Below are 16,865 nucleotides of genomic sequence, written 5' to 3' on the forward strand. Positions count from 1 at the left end.
TCGCTAACCAGTCACCATCTAATTCATTACTTTTTTGCCATTTGTTAGTGTGCTATTCAACACAAAAATCTGGCCACAGTTGTGCCTTGTTTTCCTTCTAACCAATATGTCTTTTTTCTCCCGTTGTGATGTTTTCGTCCTAACAGAACGTGAATGAGCTGAACCAGTGGCTGTCTGCAATAAGGAAAGTCAGCATCTACAACGAGCGCATGCTGCCTTCTTTTCACCCAGGCATTCATCGCAGCGGCAAGTGGACCTGCTGCCTGCAGGCGGACCGTGCTGGTGAATCACAGCGTTGCTACTCCCATCCTGAGTTGAAAAGAGGACTCAGGAGGGGATTGTCCACCAGTTTTCTTGCACTGACTGCAAAATTATTCATACGCTTTTAACTTTTTCACATTTTCTCTCATCTAAATTACAAACCGTAATGTTTTTCGTTAAGATTTAATGAGCAATACTTGTAGAGCTAGCACAAGTGGCATATTATTGGAAGGCGAATTAAAAGAAAAATACTTATAATAAGTTTGCTATGTCCCCTGTATGGCTTGTGGTAAACTGCAAATAGGACTTCTTAAAACAATTGCTTTCTTTTTCTCCTTTTCCATTAGTTAGTTTAGTTTCATTACACTTCCATCCATCCATTTTCTTACACCCTTGCCCTTAGTGGGATCGGCAGGAGTGCTGGTGTCCATCTCCAGCGAGACTTAGTTACACTTTTAGACACTAATTTGTGCACTGTGTATTATATTTCCTTTAATACACTACTTTGTGTTGTTTTTTTTACATAAATCCCAATAAAATCCACATACAACAGTAAAGCACTGAAAAATCTGCAAATAGCTTGGGTCAAAAATACAAGCCCTTTTTCACCAACTTGTCGACGACCTCAGATGAGTTTAGTTGAACCATATTTAACACGTCAGCATTTCAATTAATAGCTCTTGTGTTTTTGCTGCTTCGTGCTCAAGCTGTCTGTAGCAGCTTTAACATTGGAAGATGTTAGCTCTGTGTAGGTGTGTTCAGGTTTATTAAAAAACATTCTGCAGCGCTGTGCAAAATGAAAGGGGTATTGTTGGTGTCGAAATAATTTTCCTGCAGGGTGCCGCACTGTTTACACCATGATTTGTAGCTGTATCACCTTTTAGTTGTCATGTGGAGCGCCACCCTTTTAACCAAAAGGTTTTGCTCAGTTACAGGCTGCAGCAGAACCCACTCGGCGGTAACTCTGGGCGACTGGAGCGACCCACTGGATCCCGACGTGGAGACTCAGATGATATACAAGCAGCTTCTCCAGGGCAGAGACAAACTCAGGTCAGCATCTGCATTTCTTTTTTTTCAGCCTGGATGCAGCTCATTTGCCAGTCACTAGAGGTCTATGTTGCAACGCAAGACTGCTCTGCTCGGCTCGGCTGCTGCTGCTGCTCATGATATTCAACCTCACAGAGAGTCATGCATTCCTCTGTCATTAAATGAAAAGGAAGATGAGTTTCCAGAGGTAAAAGATGAGATAATGTGACGAAATTCTAACTGATACTGCAGAAAAAAATACCTGGAGATGGAAGACGCAGATCTGACGTCAAGCAATAAGGAAAAGAGGATAAGCCCTGATATTCACCCAGGTGAGATTAGACTTTTATTATAGAGGAACCATTAAATGTGAGTTTGTTTTGACAGTGTTATTGCTAGTAAAAGTGCATTTTGATGACAAAAATCCTTTTCAGATCGCTTGCTATGTTTTTCTTGGATTTGAATTAACGAGGAAAGCTTATTCTGTGGACTTCTGCCTCCTAGACGGTGCCGAATGCAACGCTCCGCCGACGAGGCCCGGTCAGAGTGTCGCTGCTCGGCTGCTGGTGGTGATAGAGGATCTGGAGCAAGCTCACGCCACCTTCCAGCTCAGAGAAATAGAGGACGCCACCAGAGTCATTTTGAATCCCTAGGCTGCACACGGCCTCCGATCTATTAATGCCTGAAAGGAGGGTTGGGTGTGTGGAGATGCTGGAGGAGGAAGAGGAGGGGAAGCAGAAAGAGGGAGCAACAGCTACACACACTCATGACTGTCACAGAGGAGAAACTGCGACCTCGTCCAGCCTGTTGGTGTAAAGAGCAACAGAGACTTTGTAATCTCCTTCTGTACTTTCTGAATGCCACCAATGAGGAAGGTTACGACACGCGATGCTAAAATGGAGGGGCTCTTTGCAGCACGATCAGTATATATATATATATATATATATATATATATATATGCTAATCGTATATGCTAATATATATATATATATATATATATATATGTATATATATATATTTGCAGATAACAAGAAGTCCATTGCATGGCTTGCATCCACTTGTGAAATGTGAAAAGCTTTTATATTTCAAGATATTTTACAGGACTTGAAATATTTTTATGCAAAAAGACTTGTTGTAGTGTACTGTACAGTTCCTAAATGTAAGGTGATTTGATACTTGTGGTTCATCACTCATGTTTTGTACCCTGATTGAGGCAATTCACCGCCACGGCCACTTTGTAGCAGTTAATTTAACATCACACGTCATTCCAAGTGATGTTACGTTAAAGTAACGCTCAGTGTAACGCTGCCTATATAGTGAGTGAAATTAGCAATGCTTACATGTCCTTTTTTTAAAAAAAACCCCCAAACAAACAGCTTTTGTCTTTGGTGCTGTGGCCATTTGATTATATAAATTGAGCTCTGATGTTATTGTTTTTCATATTTAAGCATTTCAGAAATTTGTATGGGTAATATTTACCTGGCTCAAAAGTGTCAGGCTGTGTTTGAGATGCCAATTAGTTTTTTTTTCTTTTACAAACCTCAACAAGCCAATACAGAAATTGGTAAATTTATTTTCTGAAAATTAAGCAGGTTTGGTGTTTAAAAAGCAGAGCAGGGGACAATAATTGAGATCAGATGTTATGGAGGAGAACCTCAGCAGGTTGCTTTTATGTTATTTTATTTTGGGGGAACATTCTTCCTGCCATACAGACAGTGTCTTGTCCAAGAATTCATATCCTCAAGAAAGAATATTTACCCTCATTACAACCACAAACCCTGATGCGTTTCATTAGGATTTTATTAGGTTGACCCATACAAAGGGATGTCAACCAGGACATGACATACGGCTTTCAAACTTTTATACATATGACGTTTTTGAAAACTACAAAGTTTGGAAAAAAATCCTTTAGCCGGCCTTCACAGATTTTCTTCCACAATTGTCTGGGATTTAGCTCCATCCCTGTTCTTATAAACTCTGAGAAGTCTTTTTGTCACTGATAAAAGAAAGAGCATCCCCACAGCAAAATGCTGCCACCACCATGTTTCAGAATAGGGATGCTGCTTGTCTGATTAATGTTCTCCTCGCTTGGCCTATCGGTTTAGGTGGCCGTGTCTCTGTAGGTTCACATATGTGCCATATTCTTTCCTTTATTTTCTAAGGCCTTCACAAAACAGCTAGTTCTTTACTGAGACTCACATACATCTGGTTGCACTTCACTTTATTTAAGGCCATCAAAGTAAAAGAGGCGTTTCAGATTTTTGGGATCTTTTTTTTCTTTCAATACTCAATTTTAAGCCATTTTGCGGCTGTCAGGTTACAGCTGACAGTAAAGTTTGACAAAATGTGGGAATGTTAAAGGGTATGAATAGTTTCCCTATGAAAGGATGGAAAGTCCATCCTTTCATAGATGTAGAAAAACAAAGTCACATTGAACATCATTATAAATGGGGGACCTCAAAAGAACCAGAAAAGAAAAGTGGAAGCTATTCATCACATTTTCGATTTTGGAATTAGATGTTATAAATGTTTTGTGCTTTAATTATTTAAGAGTTTAGGGCTGCTGCTTTGGAGGGACGTTGTCTGACAGCTGGAAAAAAAAAATCAACTCTTTGCAGTTTGCATATTAAGGCATTTTATGAAGACACTAAACAAGCCATAACTTCAACTAAAACTTTTAAACATATCTGACTTCTTTAAGTGTCTGAGTGCCCAAACTTTGGTGCTTCTTAGTTTTATTCCCATGATCAAAGTGTAGAAAACAAAAATAAAATTAGATAAAAATGATGTGATTTAAAAAAAAAGTAAAATCAATTGATGGTGTCTTTTCTAAAAAGAAAATACCAGTACCAGGCTGTTTTACCTGCGGTTTTTATTTTATTCTGCTTTGAGTGAATTCCACGTGTTTACCTGCCAAGTAATACGAATCCTCTCAGAACCAGAGTAAGCGTTGTTGAAAGTTCAAAACAAAAATGTTAGCATTTTTCTGGGTGGGAAACACAAAATAACAATTTGTTTTCAGGTGTATTTGTAATTGTGGGAATGCCTGTATGTAATGACTTCACCCCTTGTGCTGCAGAAAGAAATAAAGTGGCAGTGTTAACTGCAGGCTAATGTCCTAATTAAATACAGCCACATCTACTCATTCATGACTTAGCAAATAATGTGAAGCTGCAGCTGATCCCAGAAAGCTCCATCAGTCGAATGAATCATTTAATCAAAACCACGAACCGGAAAGGAGCCGATCCAGGAGCTGCTGGGTCTGTGCTGAGGAGAGCTGGTGTTGAACGGGGAAATTAAATGAATCCAGACACCGACAGATCCCAGAGCTCACTTTTATTTCCACCAACCACAGCTCCAACAGTCAGAGTAACAAAAATGACCGTAAAGCAGATTTACTGCCAGCGAGAAGCGTCTCTGCAGCTCCCTCAAAGCTCATTTCGATCCACGGAACGAGGAGCGGAGCAGAGAGCTGTCTGAAGCAGCCCAAGTAAGAGCACATCACATCTCTGAGAGGTCATTCAGAAAAAAGAAAAAAGAAGGGGTTGGGAGGGAATCAGGGTGGAATCAGAGTCAAGGTGAGAAAATCCCTCAGAGCCTCCAACGGCACATATATTTATTTTTTCCACAAGGAACACACAAACATGCAACAAGGTCATCACAATTCAATAAAGACTGATTGATTAAGAAGCCCTTTATAGTTTAATCAGTGTCTCTCAATAGCTTGCATTTTTGTTAGTGTCACACTGCTGGAGGTTAAATCAAAAAACAATAAGTGACCGTTTAAAATATTTATTGAAATGGCCACCTAAATGCATTAAAAAAGCTATACCATATGGAGTTTGTAGACGCCTGGTGCTGTCTCAACCAGGTGCATCTCAATAAATCAGAATATCATCAAAATGTTATTTCCATAGATCTATTCAAAAAGTAAAAAAGATATTGTATAGATTGTGTTGTGTGGAAAACGTTATGTGATGGCTGAAGCAATCGTGGGAAATCTGCTGACGGTTGTGCAGCAGTCAATCGCTAACATGTTTCCAAAGGAAGGGAAACAACAAAGGTTTACAGTTCAGAATGGGCTGAATCCAAATACACTGATGGAGAGTTAAGTGTAAGGGGAAAGTGTGGTGCAAAAAGGGGAGACATGCAACAGGGATCATTGCTAAAGAAAATGGATTTCACATAGCGCCCCATGTAAATGAAATGTTCAGTAGAAGGAAAAAGTGTGGTAGTTGGTTCTTATACACAAGCGTGTTCATGGGAAATTGAGTGGAAGAAGGGTGAAGCGGAAAAAGGGGGACATGCTACCTGTTAGAGTGCTGCATGCATGCATGCATGCATGCTAATGGAAAGTTAAGGGGAAGGAAAAACATAAAAGCGAATATGCAAAAGAGATCATTGTTGACATAACCGCCTCTATACAAAGCGCTGTATAAAAGTGTGTTAACGAAAAATGTAGTGGAGGGAAAACTAGCAGTGACTTTTTTGTCAAACACTGACTGCTGGTCAACTGTGAAAGAAGCTGTCTGCTTCATGATTGTGTAAGCAACAACATAGTTATAACATTTTTATATTAAAGATTTTTTTTAGTCTTTTGCAATATTCACATTTATTTTCTGACAAACTGAATTTTAGTCTTTCATCAGTTGTGAGCTACAATGAAGAAAATTAACAGAAATACATAATTAAATTATGTCAGAATGTTTGTAACGAATCTATAGAGATAAGTTTCACTTGGTGACTTAAATAACTGAAATAAATGTACTTCTGATGATACTTTTTATTTATACAGATGTGCCTGTAAATCAAAACCAATATAGGCAATAAGATATTTCTAACTAAAGAATTCAATAAATCAATCTTTTTTCCAGAAGACACTATGATGTTTTCATAGACACAACTATGCATTGTCAATACACTTACAGTTTGGCTGACATGCACCTCTAGGAGAACATTACTGCATCTTGAAAGGACATGAACGTAAGCTTTGTTTACTGGACACCTACCTGCCACACACACACACGCGCCCACACCCCCCCCCCACTATTTCCACAGATTTCAGCAGACACTACAAGAGAATACAGCTGTAAATATATTATGTAATAATAGCGCTGACCACTTATTCCACCTCTAATCAAATGCAAAGCATGAAGTGAATAAACAGAACGAAGCAGTAATGTTACATAAGGTTCCTTTTAGAGACGATCATTAAAAAATACATAAAAATATATGTTTTCAAATACATAGCATATTAACGTCCTCAGACTGAAACCCCCTTCGCTCGTAAACCAGGAGGTAGGCAAACTACAAAGGAAACATCCGCTGTCATATAAACCGGAAATCTGCTGTCCTGCTACAGACAAGCCACGTACTAGAGATTAAAAATAGGAAATTGCATAAAAGCCTTCTCTCTCTTTATATTCAGGCAGATCATTTTCTCTCCGTTACCGAAACTTCATCAGACATCAAAAGAATGAAAGAAAAATAATAATAAATCCCTGATTCACAGCTTTCTCTCCTGCTGTCCCATTCATTTATTTATCTTTTTCTTTCTTTTTAATTTAAAAGAGTGTCAGGAAGGTGCGAAGGAGGAAACTCCTGGAACAGTGACCGTTTTTAACACCCGGAGTCAAAACATTGTACTGTAATTCTTCAGAAGTTTTTTTTTTTTTTGTTTAAAACAGGTAACACAATTTAGATAATAAATACATTTTGTACATCTCTAACAGCTGATGTCTTTGGTTCTGGGGACGTGGCTGCAGCTTTTGTTCTTGCTATGAGCTTACATGCTTGTTTTCCAGCTAATAGCTTGGCAATGGGTTTCACTGCACTCATGTTGTACACACACAGTTAAGGATAACTCCACAGAAACAAGCCTTTTCTTTCAGCTTTTTGCCTACAGTAAGGGTGTGTTATCCAGACGCTGGCGACTGACCGTACTGCAGATATTTATAGAGGAACGGAGCTTTTCAGTGGTTTTGTCCTCTGTTTAATGTGCATTTAATATGGAAGTTTAGAACAACTTGTCTTGGTAGGTTACCAAGATTATATGTTATGCACTTATTATTAAACATATATATTTTTTAAAATCTTGTTTAGGTTCTACACATCAATCGAGGAAATTTAACACATTCTTTTGTGTCATGCAATCCAAAACTATCCTCAGTTATCCTGTTTTTGTGGAATCGCAAAGGTGCACAACTTTGTACCCTACACACTTATTGGTAGCCCTGGTAAAGATGTGTTAAAACTCTTAAATTCATATTTTATTGGGACATCCTGCCCCTGATAAACCTAGTGTAAAGGGCCAAAGATAAACCTAGATTCAGCTAAACTTACTGACAAAACTCACACTCAGATTATTTGTTGCAGTTCCAGTATTTTTTTCTTTAAGCTATTTTCTGACTTATAATGATTAATATGCTGCATCCCAACTGGAAAGGTATGTTCTCTTATCTTTCCCATCTAGGTGTGGCTAAGAGCATATTGGCCTCTATCATATCGACTAACTATAATTTACCTAAGCGGATCGGAGTAAGATGTATTAAAGAAATAAAAATGCTTGTGTTAATTCATCATAATGAATTGTAAGGAGTTCCAATAATTGTGGTAACTGTAATTTTGAAAAAGTTAAAAATAATAATAATAAAGCAAATTTCTCTTAAAGTAGAATTTTATCTGGACTAAAAAAAACTACACTGTAGGAGCTATTTGTCTATTTTCAGTTACATCTTACAATTTAGATTTAGTTTATTTTTATTTGCTTATTTTCTAGTTGATTTACAATTAGAATTTTTGTTTAATTTGTTATTTAAAATAAGTTCTTTGGTTAGTAATTCACTTAACTAGTTAATTAATTTCAGTTTGGGTTTTCAGTGGGTGTTTCACGGTATAAATAGGTAGGTTTTAGGAAGGCCATTATGCACGTGGGTGGTCATAAGGTTTTTTACCAGTCGGCCAGTTAGTCACTTCAGTCAGTCACCAGTTGTCAGTCTACCAGTCAGTCACCAGTTGTCAGTCTACCAGTCAGTCACCAGTTGTCAGTCAGAGAACAGGTGCAGGAATCGGAGCAGGAGAACCAGCAGAATCCTGTGACGCCTGTAACTTGTTTTGCCTGAATACGGAATAAAACAAAGAACTGCATTCTGACTTTTTTGATTCTTTTGGACTCCGTAAGCCAGAAACCCATGGTGCATCAGGTGACCATTTGAGTTGGATTCACCTTTTGTTTTGATCACCTTTAAGTCTTAAGTTTTTTGAATTTGAGTTTTGGACAAATAGTCACTACATATACTTTTGTTTTTCTTTTCATTTTCCATACCACATCTTAACCCAGGGTACCAAAGACATAGGGAGGGAGATACATTTCCAAATTCCTTTCTCATAAAAGTATTTTATTCACCATCAGCATGTGTTCATTTATTTTAGCATTATTTGACACCATGGCTGATCCGATGGAAATATTCCTACTTCCAAGCAACAATGAGCAGATGCTTTTGACCAGAAACATTAACTTGTAAGAAATATGTCAAGCATTTTTTTGGGTTATCTTGTTGGGCTGAGTGTTAAATTATTAGACTAGGAAGTTCTTTCCTACTCACATTATTGCAAACGACCAATGATGACCGATGATAAAGATGATACCTCTTTGTTTTTATGGTCTTTGATTTGGTTTACATGCTGGTCTAATGTTTCATTTTGCTAAATCAACCTCTTATATTTATATTTGCAATTTCGCCTTCAGACTGCTCAGAAAGGATTTCAAGTTCTGGGCAAGTAGAAGAAGAGTAAAAGTGCCTAACTCGTGGAAAAAAAAAGAAAAGAAAAGATCTCCATGCTAACCTTCCCTCGCCAATAATAAAAGTCAATTTACTGAATTTACTGGCGTCCAACAGGCAATCAGCAATGCAGATTCTACGTTAAGGTAACGACAGCCACATTCTAACACTACTTGTAATATATAACGTTCATGACATGTCACATGTTTCAGTCCCTGACAAACTGAGCCAGAATCCATTTTGACATGTGTTTGCGTATAAATATGTGGGACAATCTTTTTTTCCCCCCCGTATATATAAGAGTATAAAAATAAACTAAACTTACACCACCGACTCAAACTGAGCTCGAAATTAAAGGTATATCACATCTGCAATTATATATCATACATATATGTCTCTATATATATATATGTATATATATATATTATTTTTTTCTTTAAAGCATCGCAAGCTAGTTTATAAACATCAACTTAAAAAAGACAGTAAATAGTCATTTTAGACATCTTATAAAAGAAATTAAATGAAATAAAAAGACTGATTAAACAGAAAAGTTGCCTCAAGGTGCTATGGAAGACTATGATTCAGCCCCCGGCCCAACTCATCGAACACATACACTCAGGAGGATTATCCACCGATAGGTTGCAAAGAAACAATATGAGGGCCTTCAGAAGCTCAAGCTCTCAGATACTAGAAATGAGGAGGATGCAGGAAAAAAAAACAACCTTCTCTGCCAAAACGCAAGATGAAATTTTGCACCCCTCTTTAACTCTACAGCTGAGAAGAAGCGAGGTCGAAGCCATGCGCCAGCATCAGCTTAAAGCAACTCTGCATGAGCTCAGTCGGGAAATGAAATGTTTCGCTGCTCGCCGTACGGGCCGTTGAGCTTGGTGTGTTGCCCGTCAGCGAGCAGGGGGGCTCACGGGAGGCTTGCGTATTGCAGGTGAGCCCGGCGATGGAGCTCGGAGAAGAAAAAAATCATTGGTGTCTGAGAGAGGAACGTCCATCTGGGCGCTCAGCTGCTCCACTCAAGGACTTAGAACCAGGACTGCGACGCCTCACAGCAGGCGATCGCGCTCTCGCTCCTCCCGTATGGCCGGGCGTGATGGATCGAGCCAACGGACGGGGAAACTTTCAACAGTGGAGAATAATAATAAAGCGGGCTTTCTGTTCGCAGAGGTCAGCCTCGTCAGCATCACCAACGAAGCGGATGAGTTTGGCCTTCGATGAAATCCTGCTGCCCAACCTCGACATCCTGTTGCAGGCTTAGTTTCGGCCGGTGTGACCTCTCCGCCCAACAATCAAAAATATACGTTTGGGTCCGCACCTCTCAGACATCTAAGCACTTTGCAGAATACTAATTGGTAAACAAATATAAATAAAGGCTGAAGATGACCTTACATAGCTTTCACCAAATCAGGAATCTTCACCTTAAAAGTTGCCCAGGCGGTTTGCTTTGTATTCACACCCCCTGGTCTACAACCGCAAACTTGTAAGTATTTTATTTGCATTTTTCTTTTTGGAGATGAACTAAAATGACCGCAAAGTTGTGCAGTGGAAGGGAAATGATGAATGACTTGCAAATCATGATTTTTGCACTCAAAAATGTAATCAAGTCACCTTTGACAACTCTAAACAAAATGCACCGTAACCATCTGCCTTCATCTAAGTAGTAAATGGCTATCAGAGCGCCCTGCTGCTCTGTGAAGGCCTCAGCAGACTTTAGTGAACAAACTGCATCACAAAGTCTAAGAACACAGCGAGAAAGTTGTTGAGACGTTTAAAGGCAAGCAGTGCTGCAACGTAAAGAACCACATTGTTTGAAGACGTTGTTTAAGACGCCCCATCTAAACTTTGAATGAAAGGAGGAGCTCTGGTCAAACTGGGCTAAAATTAAACATGTTTTCTTACAACAGATGCAAAACTATGTGTGTAGATAAATAAATTAAAAAAAACTAACACCACACATCACCCTGAACACACCATCCCCAAGGCGAAACAAGATGGCGGCAGCATAATTTTCTTCAATCGGGGTGGAGAAGCTGGTTGGCGTTAATGGGTAGATGAATGGAGCTAATTAAATGGCAGTAATGGAAGAAAACATAGAAGAATCTGAAGACGAGCGCAGGCTCAACGGGACAATGACCCTAAGCAAACACCGAGAGCCACAACAGAAGCACATGTTAACGAGTTAGATGGCTCAGTCAAAGCCCAGACCTAGATATCTATCCCAAAAGAATTGCTGTAGTTGTAGTAAAAGGTTATTTGTAAACAATTTTGAAAACCATAATTTTTCGTTTCACTTAACTATGCGCTACTCTGTTGTGAGCTTGCCATACGAAATCCCAATTTGAAGCTTGTGGTAATAATGTGACAAGGGGTGTGAATACTTATGCAAAACACTGTACTGCAATTATTGATTGTAAAGGCAAACCAGCAAAGCAAAAACAAATTACAAATTAAAGTTCTCTCCTGCGTATCTTTGCTATGACAGGCAACAGCTTATCCTGCCGTATTTGCTCAACATTCATTATGCAGCATTAGTCGGGGTCATGCATTCAAAAGCTTAGCCTTTAAAGTATGCCTGATTTAGACCCTGACCTTCCAACTCGCAAGTGTAGAGCGCTTTAGAGGTTTAAGTCTAAAAGGGGTTACGTGCAAACTGCGGCCTGCAGCTTCCGACACGAGTATAAAACCATCCTCACATCCTCCTCTCAGAGGGAGGGAGCTCATCGCGGTGGGACTCGACATCCTCAAGGCATGGATCGGGAGACAGCTGGGTGGAGATCGAACATAAATCTGAACCATTGGTTTCTGCTTCTATTGCTCTTAGTCAGCCACTTCTGAAGAACGTTTCAGGTTGTAAGCTGTTAAGGAGTTGCCAGACGTAGACTGGCACATCATGCATTGTCCCTTGTTCTCTGAAGGATGCTGTGCTGCTGGTCGCCGCTGTGGCCGGCACGTCAGTCCTTCAGATTGTCCTCTCCAACGCCCTGGGCCGACAGCTCCGTCAAGACATTGTCCAAGTAGTTGGGGTCAGGGTAGCCGTGGCCGGTCAGGTTGGAGCCAAACTCCGTCTTGTGGTGAATCTCGTTCCACACGACCGTGTCCGACTCTCCCGTGGTGCTGGATGTGCCGATGGTGAAGATGAGGCGACGGTCCCAAGCCATGATGAGGAGTTTTAGGACCTGGAGATTCAGGGAAAAAACAACAACAACAAAAAAACAGGGGAAGTTGTATAAATCCAACTTTGGACAAAAGGTAAAAAAAAAAAAAATTAAAACTGGAGAAAAGCCAAGAAATCTTCTGGGGACTTCATGCTTTCCTGATTTTCGATCAATCACAGAAAAACAAAAAAATCGACCCCCCCCCAAATTATTGAACACATCAAAAATACCCACAACCTGGACATGTTCAAAACAATACTGCTCAAATTGAAAATAGTTACGTAAAGTTTGTCATTTTAGTGTCAGGGAGGTCTTTGAAACATTGCAAGGAAGCTTCTAGAAAACGAAGTGTATTTTCAAAAGGAGTCATGTTGGCAGTTCAGTCAAGATACTCTAGGATGGAGCTAGCCTTTTCCCCTTGTTCCTTCATATTTTTCCAGTTTTACATCTTTCTCACCTTTTCGGCTATGAAAAAGATAAGTCTGCCACTGGAGTTCACGTCCCATCCACTTTGGACGTATATAGTGTTCATATAAGCTACTAAACCAGAGTTAGACAGCAGCAGATAACAGGAAGCTGAGCGTATTACAGCAAGCAAGCTTTGTTTCATCCTTTTGAAGGGTCCAGTTTTGTCTGCCAATGGACATAGTGGATTTGGAAATGTTGGCAATATTTTAGAAATCTAACTTTCAAGGGAACTCACCGGGACTATTAATAATGCTAACCATGCTAATTGTGTTAGTCGATAGGCTGTTAAGGAAAATTTAAATGGAAAACCTGCAATTTTGCTGTCTTCGTTTTCAAATGACGTTTAATCCCGTTTAACTGCAGAGCTGTGTAACACCTACTGCTCTCTCTTATGCACACAATGCAAGAAGTTGCCTCTGCTCCTTACATAGCTAACTGTTGATCTGTTACCGAAAGGCTTCTTAAGGCTTATTCCTCTTAGAGTAATTAGATACCTCTGTCCCATAACCTGCAGGATTTTATTGAATTTACATACATGTGCAGATGCAGAGAGAGACCACACATTTATAAAGAAAGTAGAAAAAAAAACATTATTTCCAGTTAAAAAAAAAAAGAATATCCTAAATATCAGTGCTTGCACATCTACAAAACCGTTGATTGGCCGCAGATCATCTGCCGCCTCTGCGCAGCACGTTTACTTCCTGGGACAGCAGTCGGCACTCACCCTCCTGCCTTTCTCGTTGTCCGGGAGGTAGCAGTGTCGAGGGAAGCCCCTTGCACTGAACTTCTTGCCGGGGTTGGGGTGCTCATTGGTCTGCCGAAGACGTGAAGAACAGAAAACACATTTTTAGACACTCTACTTAGACCAAAGACGGCTTAACAGTGCTGGAAATTCCCACCGCGCCCACATGACGAGCTTTATTGTCAGCATTACTTAAATGGCCCTTGGGGAGCGAGGATGTAGTGCGTACAGTACTTAATAATGTTTCAGAAAGGCTGTTTCAAGCCCCACCTCCCCCACGTGGAAATAAAATTACATCATATCGATAAGAAGAGAAACCTGCAATCGTTATAACTAAAATCTGATATTAACATCTTGAGATTAATCGTTTTATCGTCCTTGTTTCTTTTGAAGAAGGTCCCGCTGTTATTTCAGACATTTCCCTCAGACATCACAATAACAGATCGCCTTACGAATAATATTATTGTAACGTTTTACTCAAGCTCCAAAATCTACTGAGAGCTGTCAGGGTGTATGCGGAGTGTGGAGGGAGAGGGCACAAAGAAACTCAGCAGACCTCCAGTAATGTCCCTGCTAATGATGAATTGTGCTGCGGTGCTGACCGGAGTGGTCGTGACCTCAAGTATTCTGACCCTGGGGACGCGGAGGCTTCTCTGCCGGTGGAGGGAAGAGGTCAGTTTATTGTCTCCGTTAATGCTAATCTCAGCAGTCAGGATAAACTACGCAGCACTCTGGTTTTCAGCTCCGACTGGGACTGTGCACGCCAAAAAATAAACCACACCCACAGCCTGAGACTGCAGTTTCCTCCAAGTCCCAAGCACTTCACCTCTCTGCACAAGTGTCCTTCTGACGAAATGAAGCAGATAAGCGGTTGAAGAGATTCAGATGCGGGGAGACGCAGCGGATCGATGCGAGGAGGCAGCTGTGGTGGATCCGGTGAAATGAGACGCGTCTCACCTGGATCCCGGCGGGGATGTCGTACATGATGCGGATGGTTTTGCATTCCGAGTAGCCGGGCAGAGAGTGGGGGATGACGTGGTACTCCATCTTCCCAGGGGGTTGGGTGCCTGTTTTCTCCCCGTAGATTGTCTTACACGTTGGGCACTGCAGGCTGCCGTCCTGGTTGCAAAGAAAACAAGCTTAGGTCAATCACGTGATAATGACTGCTACTGGTGCGTCAGTTAAAGACTTCAATGACAGAAATAAAATACTCTCTCTGAGACAATCTGAAGGCAATTTGTGATCAGAACTTTAAAGTCCTGAAGTTAAAGATGCGGAAAACCCCCCCAGAAACTTTGTATTTAAAGTGAATCGACATGGTAAGTACATGTCTGGGTTGGGTCAGTTTTCTCCTTCATGTCCCCTCCCCCACCTGTTGCAGCATACGAAGCGACAGAAAGCTACTTGACTTAAAACAAAGAAAGACTTAACTGATTCAAATAATTTACAATTGCAAAAACAAAATATGTGACTGGATTTATAAAGATACAGTTTGTAAGCTACAAACTGCATGTCTGACTGCAGACTGGCTAAAAGAGCAGATAGCTGGGCTAATTACTCAGTTTATATCTGGCGATTATACCCGCTGTGCTAAAAAGTAATAAACCTCTTTACAGATTTCATGTGTCTTTTGCTTTATATCACACTTCAAGTTTTCAGAATACCAAACTTGTACCAAATGAAACACGCAGTGATCATGTTTAAAGATTTTATTAATTCTAGATGTCTGCGAGTTATTCAGTCTAGGTTTGCTTGTGGATAAAAAAAAAGAAGTTAATCTTAGTTAGTTAGTACATTATTATGAAAAAAAAAACAAACAAGTTGGGTAGCTTTAACCCCAAAAAAATCAATTTAGAAAAAAAGTACTTTATTATTTCCTGGATCATATTTGTTGCTGTAAAGCAGGTCATTAGAAACAGTCTGTCATTTACCTACTTTCAGGGTTTTGTTGTATGATGCATCTTGTAATAAAATTAGCACATTAAAATTAAGCTGGATGAAATGATGCATGATTTTTTTTTTGCATAACTCCAGCAAATAAAAATAAAAGAAAACCGAATTACAGTTGCATTTCAGAGTAAAGTCTAAACTCATGTGAGAAGTAATGTGAAGTTATATTACTAAGAAGGTTAAGTAGCAGATTTAAAAATGTTTTTTCCAGAAAAAAAATGAAACCTGCTTAGGCAGAACAATGGCGGCCTTTTAATGCACGACATTCGATTTTCTTTGTAAAACTTAAAACTGAACACTCACCAGTGAACCCGTGTAGGTGGTGAGAGAGAGGAGGGGGTTTGGCGCTTTGAGTGATTAAGTACTTTGAATACTCGTTGAAAGGCATTGCTATAATTTGTAAATGCCACATTTAATGTTCTGATTAGCACAAAAGCTGAAAACTGAAAGACAAAACCTTTGGAACTGTCCCCACGCTGCTCGTTAGCTCCACGCGCATTTTAAGATGCAATCAGGAGAACCAATTATGGCCGACTAAATGTGCTTTCTGCATTTCAAGGAGTCAAAATGAAACCAATAGATTTTACTGTGATTTCTGATTTGAAACGCTATGCTGACACGACTGGTCCGCCGAGAGCGCATAAGATCCCCCATCTGCGCGCGCCGCAGTTCCTAGGCCCGATAATTTACCAACGTCATGAGAACTAGTCGAGCTCTAAGATATCGAAAGGTTTATTTGAGCCTGGAGCGACATCATAACAACGTCTGGCTCGCAAGCTTTTACCCACCTTATTGCCATTGTTGTACATGGCCACCAGGCACAGCAGATGGTACATGTGACCACATTTGCCAAGTTTGCCCACCGATTCTGGCTTGATGCCTTTGTGCTGCAGGATGCCTTCGTAGCCCGATGACATCGCCAGCCTCTCCATGCAGATGGTACAGTCCTGGAAGAGCCAACCAGAAATACTTCTGCTGCTATGGTTGTGTGTGTGTGTATGTGCGTGCGCGGGTGTGTGTGTGTGAAAGAGAGAGAGAGAGAGTCTTTCACACCCAGTTAGGATGCTGAATAGTGACAGATTGCATCTGTTGGGAGAAAGGAAACTTTTTGCTGTTTTTTTTTTCTGTCCTTACCTCGTCTGGCACCACTTTAATCTTCTCTGTGTATCTTCGGACCACATCCTCCGGGTTTTTACCTGGTTATGAAATCAAACAAAAAGAAATGATCCCCCAACAAATTGTAGCAAACTCTGAAATATGATAAAGAGACATTTTTTTTTTGCCTTAAAACAAATTAATCTTTTATTGCAGGAGCACAAACTCACCCTGAACTTTTCGGAACATTCATTCAGCAGGGGGGAAAAAATAAAAAACGGGCACAATTATTGGCACTCCTGTTGTGCCACAGGCCTTAGGAGTCCTAAGCTAAGAAATGGATTTTCCTATTTGGCTAAAAGAAATTCCTGCATTGAA

At 40.1% G+C, this 16,865-nt stretch overlaps 2 protein-coding genes across 7 annotated transcripts in view; one reads left to right on the forward strand and one right to left on the reverse strand.

Annotated features, from left to right (window-relative positions):
• The window catches only part of rasal1 (RAS protein activator like 1), a 23,947-nt gene extending 19,555 nt beyond the window's left edge, over positions 1 to 4,392 (forward strand). For 2 of the 3 annotated variants that reach the window (XM_028033010.1, XM_028033008.1), the window contains exons 18-21: positions 147 to 282; positions 1,191 to 1,311; positions 1,540 to 1,619; positions 1,792 to 4,392. In XM_028033010.1, coding sequence (XP_027888811.1) covers positions 147 to 282; positions 1,191 to 1,311; positions 1,540 to 1,619; positions 1,792 to 1,940 — 486 coding nt within the window. In that variant the 3' untranslated portion in view covers positions 1,941 to 4,392. The remainder of the gene's footprint in view (positions 1 to 146; positions 283 to 1,190; positions 1,312 to 1,539; positions 1,620 to 1,791) is intronic. The other variant, XM_028033009.1, reaches the window with a different exon arrangement.
• dtx1 (deltex 1, E3 ubiquitin ligase) overlaps positions 4,095 to 16,865 on the reverse strand; it is a 56,917-nt gene continuing 44,146 nt past the window's right edge. For 3 of the 4 annotated variants that reach the window (XM_028033013.1, XM_028033012.1, XM_028033011.1), the window contains exons 6-10: positions 16,527 to 16,588; positions 16,181 to 16,339; positions 14,400 to 14,561; positions 13,425 to 13,514; positions 4,095 to 12,253 (exon numbers count right to left, since the gene is read on the reverse strand). In XM_028033013.1, coding sequence (XP_027888814.1) covers positions 12,029 to 12,253; positions 13,425 to 13,514; positions 14,400 to 14,561; positions 16,181 to 16,339; positions 16,527 to 16,588 — 698 coding nt within the window. In that variant the 3' untranslated portion in view covers positions 4,095 to 12,028. The remainder of the gene's footprint in view (positions 12,254 to 13,424; positions 13,515 to 14,399; positions 14,562 to 16,180; positions 16,340 to 16,526; positions 16,589 to 16,865) is intronic. The other variant, XR_003597510.1, reaches the window with a different exon arrangement.

The sequence above is a fragment of the Xiphophorus couchianus genome, chromosome 12 (assembly GCF_001444195.1).
Source record: "Xiphophorus couchianus chromosome 12, X_couchianus-1.0, whole genome shotgun sequence".
Classification (NCBI taxonomy): Eukaryota; Metazoa; Chordata; class Actinopteri; order Cyprinodontiformes; family Poeciliidae; genus Xiphophorus; species Xiphophorus couchianus.